This window comes from Myotis nattereri (genome assembly GCF_964212035.1).
Source record: "Myotis nattereri genome assembly, chromosome: 1".
In the NCBI taxonomy this organism is placed as follows: domain Eukaryota; kingdom Metazoa; phylum Chordata; class Mammalia; order Chiroptera; family Vespertilionidae; genus Myotis; species Myotis nattereri.
Window position 1 is genome coordinate 118,675,848 of NC_138075.1, and position 12,027 is coordinate 118,687,874.

The 12,027-nt window shown below is 35.8% G+C and overlaps 1 protein-coding gene across 1 annotated transcript in view; it reads left to right on the plus strand.

The window, feature by feature from the left end:
- Positions 1–12,027, plus strand: part of MDGA2 (MAM domain containing glycosylphosphatidylinositol anchor 2) — a 944,924-nt gene that overhangs the window by 521,939 nt on the left and 410,958 nt on the right. The window contains exon 3 of the mRNA XM_081087224.1: positions 1,944–2,118. Within this exon, the coding sequence (XP_080943350.1) occupies positions 1,944–2,118 (175 nt within the window). The remainder of the gene's footprint in view (positions 1–1,943; positions 2,119–12,027) is intronic.

The following is a 12,027-nucleotide window of genomic DNA, read 5'->3' on the forward strand; positions in this document are numbered from 1 at the left end:
AGCGGCGGCTCCAGGACTGGCAGTAGGTGTGAGCAGGGCTGTTGCTGGCAGCGTGTGCAAGAGGCAGCTCCAGGGCCCGTAGTGGGTGTGAGTGGGGCTGGCACCAGCTGCAGGTATGAGTGCTGGGCAGGACCGAGGCATACGGGAGCAAAGAATTTTCAGTCACTGCCAGAGGCTCACCCTTATGACAGCAACCAGCACCCCACTTTGGTCTGGTGCCCTCATTCACCTGCTCCACCATCCCACTGTGGCCTACGCCCACCATGTTCCACACTCTGCCGCCTGCTGCTGATGCTCGCTATGTTCTGCATGCGCTCCCTGGTGGTCAGCGCATGTCATAGGGACAGGTTGTTTGGTTGTTTGGTTGTTCCACTGTTCAGTCTATTTGCATATTAGCATTTTATTATATAAGATTATCCAAATCAAACAGAAAAATTAAAATAAAATAATGAAGCTTGTCCAAAAAGATATTGAGAGCCTACCTCTAGCACCTGTGTTAATAAATTAAAAGTACTTTACAGGGTTTGGGAAATATAAAAAAAAAATTTTAAGTGCCCAACAAGAAAGAGAAACTAATTAGTATTTACAACTTACTTTAGTAGATCCCCACTTGCGCTCAGATGTACTTATAAGACGCTCAGTGGATACCTGAAACTGTGGATATTAAGGAACCCTATATACTAATATACTGTTTTTTCTTATACATGCATTCCTTCATTTATAAATTAAGCAAAGTAAGAGATTAACAATAATAACTAATAATAAAAATAGGACAATTATACCAATATACTGTAATAAAAGTTATGTGAATGGGCTAGGAACCGTTATTAAATAAAGTAAGGGTTATTTAAGCCCAAGCACTGTGATATCATTAACAGTAGATGTGATAACTGAAGGCTACTAAGTGATAAAGGGTTGATTCACATCCTAGGCAGGATAGAGTGGGATGGTGTGAGATTGCATTATGTAGCACAGAACAGCAGCATTCAACTTAACCATATGAATAATTTATTTCTGGAATTTTCCATGTAATGTTTTAGACTGGGGTTGACCACAAGTAACTGAAATGGCAGAAAGTGGAACTATAGATTAGGGGTGACTACTCTACATATCTTTAACTTCCTTTATATTATACTAGAACCCCGGTGCATGACATTAGTGCACTGGGGAGGGGTGACTCTCAGCCCAGCCTGCAACCTCTCCAATCTGGGACTCCTCAGATTGGAGATGGCCGATTGCCAGTCAGTCGGACATCCCTCTCACAATCCAGGACTGCTGACTCCCAACCGCTCACCTTCCTGCCTTCCTGATTGCCCCTAACTGCTTCTGCCTGCCAGCCTGATCACCCCTAACCATTCCCCTGCCAGCCTGATTTATGCCTGCTCCCCTGTCTGCCAATTGCCCCCAACTGCCCTCCCCTGCTGGCCCAATCACCCCAACTGCCCTCCCCTGCTGGCCTGGTCCTTCCCAACTACCCTCCATCCCCTGCAGGCCTGGTCACCCCCAACTGCCCTCTCCTGCTTGCCTGGTTGCCCCCAACTGTCCCCACTACTGGCCTGATCACCCACAACTGCCCTTTCTTGCCAGCCATCTTTTGGTGGCCATCTTGTGACCATATGGGGGCAGCCATCTTGTGCGAGGGCATGATGGTCAATTTGCATATTACCTCTTTATTATATAGGATTTATTTGTCCTCTACACTGATTAAGCTATTGATAAACTCTATGCAATTGAATTAAAATTACATACAGTATATGATGATAACATTGCAGTTAAAATTTTATAAGTTAGGTATATGTATAAATGTTTCTTTTTAATTTTTATTAACTGGCCAAGGATGGCAGTGTAGTAGTTCTGAAAGAAAATTCTTCAAATGATTTGATTTTTGATATTTCTTTGAGAAAACCAACCTAAAGTAACAATCTTTGTTGATGCTTGCTCAGATCAGGTGGACCAAAACAGCAGGAAGTGCCTCTGACAGATTCCAAGACTCCAGCGTCTTCAATGAGACTTTAAGGATTACAAATATTCAGCGAAACCAAGGAGGCCGGTATTACTGTAAAGCAGAGAATGGCCTGGGGTCCCCAGCGATAAAATCAATCAGAGTGGATGTGTACTGTAAGTAAGCTTTCCAGAAAACTGATTAAGCACTATTTAGTTGAGAATGAGAGGTATATAAGATAATGATACCTCATTTAATATATTTCCCAAAGAAAGAGAATCCTATAGAAAATTTCATAATTTTATGATAAAATAATATATATTATTTAAAGAACATTTAAGAACCAAATGAATAAAACAATAAATATAATTGAATATTTCACCAATGAATTAGTAGTGTTGAATGTATGTTTCTTATCTTTACATGTTAGCATATAAATCTACATTTATATTTGTTTAAAGGAAGATGCTCTACATACTATAATTTGTTTTGTTCATTTTACACATGTGTGATTTTAGCTATTCTTATTTTTTAAATGCTTATCATATATATAGAGCTATTTGATAGTAAAATTCCAAAATCTCTGTGTAGACTGGTTTTGATCCAACTCTGTTAAAAATAATCAGAACCTTGAAAAATGTACCATGTGGAAAGTGTTGATTATTTTTTTTTAGTTCTTAGTCTCATTTTTCCACTTTTTGCTGTTAACAAATACACTTAAAATCCTTTTGTTCTCTTTACTTTCTTCCCCCCCAAAACAAATTAAAGACCTGCAATCATTTTGATATTTTGAACAGGTTTATTCACCATTCCATTGTCTCTTTAAAGTGGTTCTCAACCTTCCTAATGCCGCGACCCTTTAATACAGTTCCTCATATTGTGGTGACCCCCAATTTCATTGTTACAAATTGAACATAATTAAAGCATAGTGATTAATCACAAAAACAATATGTAATTATATATGTGTTTTCCGATGGTCTTAGGCTACCCCTGTGAAAGGGTCGTTCGACCCCCAAAGGGGTCGCGACCCACAGGTTGAGAACCGCTGCTTTAGAAGAACTTAAATTTTATTTAATAATTTCTTAGCGTTAGAATAAAAGGATTTTTTTCTTGCCTTAAAGTAATTCAGGAATAAGTTACAAGTAAAGAATTCTAGGTTTACTACCTATATTTCATTCTGTTCTATCTCCTTTTCTTTCAATGCATGACAGGTGTTGCATAGTTAGGAAAGTGATTGGAACTACACAAGATTATCAGATCCAATGTTGAATATCATTAATTATTCAGGTGACTGAGCATTGGGTGACAGGGCTTTATTTGTGATGAACCTTCCACATTCAGGTGCTTGCTGCCTTTCTGGAAGGGATGAGAGAGAAGAAATCCATTTTTCTAGCCCCCTAAGCATTCCTTGGAGTAACTTGGGCATCTGCATGTCATCTTCCTGTCCGCACTGGCACACAGCTTTGCCTCACCCATACACTTCCCAACCTCAGCATAGCACCTTCTCCTGATCAAATATTTCCAGTTACATATACTTTTAAAAAATATTTTTAATATTTCTATTCATATATAATTTTAAACTAAATTTACTTTAAATGAACTAAATGCTTCTATAATATAACCACTTAGAAGTTATATTATAGAAGCATTTTATTATTGTAATTTGGTCATAAATTTTTAAAATACACAACTTTAATACTTTAATTACAATTCTAAAACCTAAAAAGTTCTGAAAACTGAATGGGTATATGTTGTTTTGTTTTTTTTGTTAGGTTTATTGGTAACTTCTTTTAGCAAAATTTGATGTGATCTAGTTAGATGGCAACATCTGACCTGAAATAACTGTAATAGAAAAAAAAAAATAGAAGATACTTTATACAGTTTATTTACCCTACTTTGTATGAATACTCACATGTTTTACTCAGGAAAAAAATGTCTTTGATTACACAGCTTTGCCCCATATCCAACTGAGTGTGTCATATAATACATGGTAAATGTACCATATTATCTTTCTTAAATCTGAAATATTCCGAAAAACACTCCCCAAAGGTTATGAATAAGAGTTTGTGACTTGTATTGCCACAATAGGTTTAATAATAACAATTTTAAAATATATTTTGGTTAACAATCTAATACAAAGAGGGAACTGACATTTTTAAGGACTCTTAAAAACATTTTCTTCTCCCCTTCTTCCTACAAAGCCTTTTCAGTACTATTCTGCATCGCACCCACTCTTCGATCTGTTCATATCTCTGGCTGTCTAGACTCAGTAGTGCCTCAGCTACTTAGTTCCTATTGCACGGTTTGGTGGGAATGATAGCAATGGTCTTCCAGTTTTGTCAATCCCTAATAGTGTGGGGCTGTGTCACGTTCCTGAAGACACTAGCTCTGTTCCCTACTTCTCTGACTTCCTCTAGGATGTTTCCCACTAACCTGAACTACCATTTTGTTCTATGTTGTTTAAGTGAAATGTCACTGTGATGCAAACCATGATGAAGCACTATTTTCAGTATTTTTTGGTGGCCAGGATTTATTAGAAAGCTGTCTAAAATTATATTATATAGGACAATAAAATGTATTCAATTATGGGCTCTATGGATGTAGATTTTCCAAGGAATGCCAGAGATCTTTCTTATGGGACCAAGACATGTGTTTTTAGGAGTTATGCCTTTCTTGAAGGTTTGGATAAATAAACTCCTTCAGATAATAATTTTGCAAAAATTTCTGACTGATAAGAACACAATAGAGACAATTAGGCCTATCTGATGAGTTCACCTGTTCCAAATATGACCTACTTGAAGACGACAGTTTTTAGGTTTAAGTATGTTTTCCTGTACGTGAAACTTCACAAGTTTAAACAAGTTCTATCACTGTTAATAAGAAGGGGGTTAACTTATTAATGCTACGTTAAATTTGGCAACTTGGTGCCTAAAATGAGATTACAGTGTTACATATAATGGTGCGTGGGACCATTTATTTGATGTGGGACTGCTTGATTGGATAGTCATTTTTATAAATCATAAACAAGTGAGCTACTTTATTTCAGGCCCTTTGCTTTAAATATTTTAGGAAATGCTAAAACAATAGGACCTATTTTCCTATTGGAGTCATGGTTTTAGAATAATCACCTGTACTGGATGCATTTATATTTCATTTTCTAAATTGGTTCTATTAGTGGAACTTTCATCAATATCAAGAGAACTTAAAACACAAGATGGGCAAAAAATTAAATTTAAAAATATCTGTAGGTAAGGATTATATTTACAATAACAAATTGAGGTGACTATGACATGGATATAACAATCTTTAAAATAAATAATATTATAATTTAGCCTTTAATTCCTTGTGATAGGTTGCCTATAAAAAGTGCCTCACAAAATATTAATTTTCTGGCCATCACTAGTCCTGGAGTATTTTCCTAATTGTGAAAATATATATCTCATTAAATTGCATGTTCTGATCATTACTTTCTAGACTTGACAGCTAATACATATCTAAAGTTATAAGCCCTTATTATTTTGATGAAAAAATTTACTTTCAGGAAAGAGGAATCTGCTACAATTCATTGATATAAAATGAGGTTATTTTTATTAGACAGATATTTTGAAATATTTGTGACACTATATCAATATTTTAATGAATTTGAGGAAATTAAATAATGTAAATTAGTAATTCTCCCCACTTTATTTTCTAAAATTTCTTGTGGTTACCTTTGATTTTATAAAGCAATTGCAAATGTATTTTTTGTTTTCTATTTTAATCAAGAATATGATTGTTTCTGTATTATTATTTTGAAAAAATATTATAATTATGTTCCTCAATTTAATATAACCTATCTTTTTTTCCCTAAAAATTATAAAAGCATTATAAGAATTATCTGAAGTGTAATCCTTTAATAATAGTATATTTATAAAGAGGCAGATTTCATAATCACATAATGAATTAAAATTTTTTTCATAATATCTGACCTAGTCAAGTATACAAATATTTTTTATCAAAAGCCAATCAATTACACTAGGCTCTGAGCAACCAGTTGTCAGACCCTGAGAAGCTACTTTCTTATGAGATTCTGAAAAATAACAGCTATATGTTTAAGAGAAACATGTAGAATTAGTTTTATTTAAACCTGCTGCTTTTATTTGTTTGTTTAAATATATTTTTTATTGATTTTAAGGTGGAAGGGAGAGAGAGAGATAGAGAGAGAGAGAGAGAGAGAGAGAGAGAGAGAGAGAGAGAGAGAGTCAATGATGACAGAGAATCATTGATCAGCTGGCTCCTGCACGCCCCCCACTGGGATTGAGTGCACAACTTGGGCCTGTGCCCTTGACCGGAATCAAACCCAGGACACTTCAATCCACAGGCCCACACTCTATCCACTGAGCCAAGTGGCTAGGGCTAACCCTGATGTTTTAATCATATGCGTTCTTCATGTCTTCTCCCTGTGCAGCCACACTAAAACAATAGTAAACGGATAAAACATCAGTCACAACAACAAAACACATATCAACAAGGGTAGAGAGAATGAGAAAGGAGATGGCAGAAAAACAATTATGAAGGAAAAGAATTGGGTCAAGAAATGGCCACTGCTTAGCATACCAGAGAAAGCTTAAATCAAAGCTGTCAGTATGGATAGAACTCGGTATGCTTATGCGACAGATCTTTAAAAAGCTCAAGAATTGGAGACACCATTTAGTTCTTAGAGTGAGAGTATAATTGAGTCTAAAATCAAAAGAATTGGTTGAAAGTCTATATAAGCAGAGTTATACACCCAAATCTCCTTCCTCATACATACAGTTCAATGCCAAACCACCTCCCATCTTCTGCCAACTCCTCAGTGAATCCCTACAAAAGAGTAGTTTTTTGTTTGTTTTTATTTTTTATTTGTTTGGTGAGACATTGAACTAAAGGAACTTTGTAAAAAGGGAAAGACCTATCAGCTCTGAAGAAAACAATAGACTTCAGAGAAACTTTGAATTAAAAAATCTGGAATCAACCCAGACAGTGTGGTTCAGTGGTTGAGGTCACCCATTAGATTCCTCTTCAGGGCACATGCCGAGTTGCAGGCTCAATACCCAATAGGCGTCATGCAGGAGGCAACTGATTTGTTTCATTGATATTTGTATCTCTGCATTCCTCTCTTTTCCTCTCTCTCTCAAATCAATATAAACATATTTTATTATTTCTGGAATCATCAAAAATAAGAGGCAACATACTGTAATTAGTAAGGGTTATTAAGTGAAAGTTTACATATTCATCACAGTCTTTTCTCACTATTGGTCAGAGAATGCCTTCTAGTCAAAAAATTAGATAATTCTTGTCTAGGAAAACTGATGAACTCTGAAGAAAAGGCTATCTTTTTCTGAAAAGTAGGGGCCCTGTTGAAACAGCTAAGCAAATATACTCACAATTAAGACTATTATTGATCAACAGAGCTACCAATAATCTCTTTTAAAACTGATTATTAGATGTGAATATACCAGAAGATAACTAGACATTTGAGATAATCTTCTGAGAAAAAAAGAGAGAGAGAGGGAGAGTGAGAGTGAGAGCGAATGAGAGAGACCAAGGCAAAGAAATGGGTAAAGGATCCAGGAAACCAGGATAATACAGGGGGCTAACATAAAAGACAAAACAAAATTATTGATTTTTTAATTAGTATTCTTTGAACAGAAGAGAAAAATTGCATTCACATAACAGGAGGAAAGTACAAACCAGGATTTTTTAGAGAATATCAAAGAACACTTAGAATATTAAAAATGGCAATACAAATTATTAGAAGGGATGGAAGATAAATTGGAAAAACTCTTACAGAGAGTAAAACAAAATTTAACAATCAAAGGGTTGGAACAAGAGAGAGAAGATAAGAATTGCAAAATTAGTGCAGCTGAACTAACATTTGAATAAATATTCCAAACAGAGAAAAGAGAGACAAAGAAATTATGCTTTAAGAAAGTTTCCCATCGTAGTATTTGGGCGTTTTTGTTCCATTAGAAGGGGCCCACTGCGTGCCTGGAATGACAGCATAAACACGGTTCACATCAAAACACATCAGCCTGCACTTCAAACAGTGACAGCAAAAGGAAGATCTTAAAAGTTTCCAAAGTTTTAGTTTTTTTCTAAAATGGTTGCATATAAAAAATTAAAATCAAAATGGCACAGTTCTCAATAGAAATCAGGAAGCTAGAAGACAATTGAGTAAAGCTTTTAGACTTCTGTAGAAAAATATTTCTCAAATAGAATTTTACATGCAGCCAGACTTTTTTTTTTAATATCAAAGAAGACATTTTTAGATCTATAAGATTTCTAATTTTTTTCTGCAGTGTTTTCTTTCTCGAGATGCTACTTTTGTATATGTTTCACCAAAACTAGAAATTAAATCAAGAAAGAGAAGGAGTTATAATTTTTTAGGAGGAGATTATGTATAAGAAAATATAGACGGGAATTCCAGGACGATAAGGAAGCAACACACCAAGATGATAGCTGTGCGTGGGAACTCAAAAGCAACCAAGACAGACTGAAGCTGGGATAAAGAGGCTCTTTGCAGGATGTCTTCAGGAAAAGATGCAGCTGGTGGGTTACCCAATGTGTTAGGGAGGAATTTTACACTTCTTATGGAAAGCTTAGTAATATGGTTGGATAGGTACATATAAAATTGAGGAAACAAAATGTTGACATTTTAAAAGAAGACAAAGAAAAAGTTATATGAAATAAAATGTAATTTAAATATACTACTAGGTTCAACTGTGAAGGATATGTGGTCAATAATATCAACAGTACTTGACATAAAAAATATGATAGGAGAGGGTTAGTATAGGAAAGCTAAAGTCTTCAACAAGAAGAAATCAGTAAGACACTGTGAAAATGAAAAAATCTATATACTAGTATATCAATTAAACATTCAGGATTATAAAGGCAAAACCAAGAACATCTAACTATGCATTGAAAAGATAGTCTCTGGGTCTCAGAAATACTCGAGGTTGTGTTTTTTATAATTATTTGACTTTCTAAACTATATGCATATATTATAATTTGATTTTTTAAATTCATAAAATATAGATTTAAAGATTTTTCCTCCAAAGCCTTTTCTATTAATATTAAGTTCCTAAAAGTAAAAACTAATTTCATTCCAAATTTTATGAGATTGTTGTCAATTCAAAAATTTAATTCTAGATTTACCTTTCTTGAATTCTTCATAAGAATTGATATTTCTTGATATTTTACACCAAATAAACAAAAATATATTTGATAAGTGAAGAAGAGATAATAGCATAGGAAAGTGGCTGCCATTTTCTAAGTCATTATTTCCCCCAAATTTGATAGAATAAAACCATTTCAGATTAATCTCTACTAGCATTTTTTACACATTGTTTAGGATGAATCATTTAAGAAATAAGTGTTTACTCTTTTTTATTCATTTAAAAATATTTGAGTGGCTACTTAAAATATAGTTTCTTTCAATTTTGTGAAGCCAGCAGGAATCCTATATAGTAAAAGCCTAATATACTAAGTGTCTGATCATGCAACTGTTTGACCTGTTGCTATGATGCACACTGACCACCAGGGGGCGAATGCTCTGACAGGTAGGTTAGCTTGCTGCTGGGGTCCAGCCAATGGGGACTGGATAAGATGGGCCGGACATGCCCTGGAGCCCTCTCACAATCCCTCCCAGGCCCTGATCGTGCACCAGTGGGGTCCCTCAGCCTGGCCTGCACCCTCTCGCAATCTGGGACCCCTTGGGGGATGTCAGAGAGTCAGTTTTGGCCCAATCTCCACTGTCCAGGCCGAGGGACCCCCCCAGTGCACGAATCCGTGCACCAGGCCTATAATTTATTATATTATTTGTACATCCATGGAGTTTAAACTGCTTAAAGAGACAAAGAATATATAATATATATAAATGAAATACTAATATTAAGCAATAAAATAAATAATATAAATAATGTCACACAACATGAATGACTTGTCAAGTGGCACAGACATAGTGCCAGCATAGTGCCAGGAGAGAGAGGGTATCGTGTTCTCTTATCATGAAGAAGTAAGTTTACTTTGTAGTTTGAAGAATGAGATTTGAAAGACAATTCTTTGTTGCATTTCGACATGTCTTTTGGCAGTTTTTGTCCTGAACTTACTTTTTTTTCAAGATTGTTTGAGTAGCAAGCACCCTGGGTTATTAGAGATAGTGTTTGCCTCCAGGGCAGAAGGCAGATTTGTTTCCTGATCAGGTTATTAAAGATAATGTCTCCCTGAAGGGCAAAGATTGATCAGATAAGCCAGCAGAATATTTTTAAGGTCATACAAGTTTCCTAGGCCTAGGATTCCTTAGCTAAATCAGAAATAGTGTGTACAATATTTACTTGGGCTTCCCTCACATTGCCCTCTTAGAAATTGAGGGAGAATAAGAACTTAGGAAAACATGAGGCTCATACTTATGAGACATCTTATATAATAAAAGGCTAATATGCAAATTGTCCTCTCAACCAGGAGTTCGACAGGGACTTTGACCAGGGGGTGGAGCCAGCTGGTCAATGGCCAATGCCCCTCCCTGAGCCGGCCCCACCTCAGATCACCCCCCACCCCAATCTGGGATGGGGCCAGCTCACCAACAACCTACAGCCCATCCCCCAGGCCAGCCCCGCCCCCAATTAGCACCCCCCCCCATCCCAATTGGGGCCTTGGCCGGTCAGCCAATCACCCACGGCCCCTCCCCACGCTGGCCCCACTCCGGATCGGCCCCCTCCACCCAGACCTTGGGCGGGGCCAGCCCAGCCCAATTGGCCCCAATCAGGACCCCACCCATGTACTAGGTCTCTAGTGAGTAATAAAATCATTTTGTTTCTGACCCAGGAGTTTTCTCTCAGATCCATGAAACTGTGGCAAGGGAACGTGTTAGCCAGCAAATAGGGAAAATATGAGACCCTTCAGGGTTCGTGTCACAGTGGGGTGTAAATAAATGGGTGCAGGGTATAAATAAAGGGAAGGTCAAGTATACTCTACAATGAGTGAGCAGTTTGATTAAAGGCGCAGAAAGAGATTAAGTGATCTGTGTTTGGTGTAATAGTGGGTAAGATGGTGGTTTTAGAGGAGGAATGCAAGCTTAATTTGAAATATGGAGTGTAAAATTGTGTTGAAATGTACTGCCAATGTTTTCAGGTCATATGAATAATTATCTGCCACTTATGTAAGATGTCAAGTAAAGCAAATAAAGAAATTATAATTTTAAGATTTGAGAATTATTGTTTAGAGTCAATAATACTAATACTAATACTAATACTGCTTCATTTGTCTTCTCTAAAAAGCAATTACCACTCACCAAAGGACCCCAATATCCATCTTTGGAGGAAGATTATATATTCTCTGTTTGTGTATTTTTTTTTTAAAGAAGTGGATTTACAGAATGTTGAAGTTCTCAAACTCATATATATTTGTTACCTTGAGATTCTTGAGGACATTTAAAACAAATTTCTGAGCATGTGTTCACCTAATTCTTTCACTTATTCTCAGCCATGACTGTATTGCTCGCAGAGTAATAGAGGTCATACAACTTTAAAGATTAGGGTTTGATTAAAACTTATTTTTAATTTAGAAAGAAATTAGATCCAGAGACATTATCCTAATAAGTTTTCATGTGTGTAGACACTGTTCACACATGAGACAAATCTTTTCCAATATTCATTAAACATTTTGTAAGCCTTCTTTTTTCTGAAACATATTCCCCACTTTGATTTTACTTAGATAGATTGCTGCATTTCATTTTGAGAACAAGTGGTGATTTTTTTTTTTTGATTTTTTTTTTTTGGTCCTTGTCTGTTAGATTTATTTATTACATTTTTACCTGAGAAATTAGGGAGATCAGATTTTCAATGTTATCAATTTATTTGATAAATGCAATTTACACATGTTAGAAAGAATTATAAACTGCACAGTTTAAAAATATTGTCAAGTAGATTGAGTTATTTTTGTTGGACCCATCAACATAACGTCTGAATAAGAAAGTTTAGGAAAATAACTAGTATGCTAATGGGAATTTGGTAGCATGGCAATCCCTGGAAGAAAACTAATGCCTCAAGTCAATCTTATTAAGCATA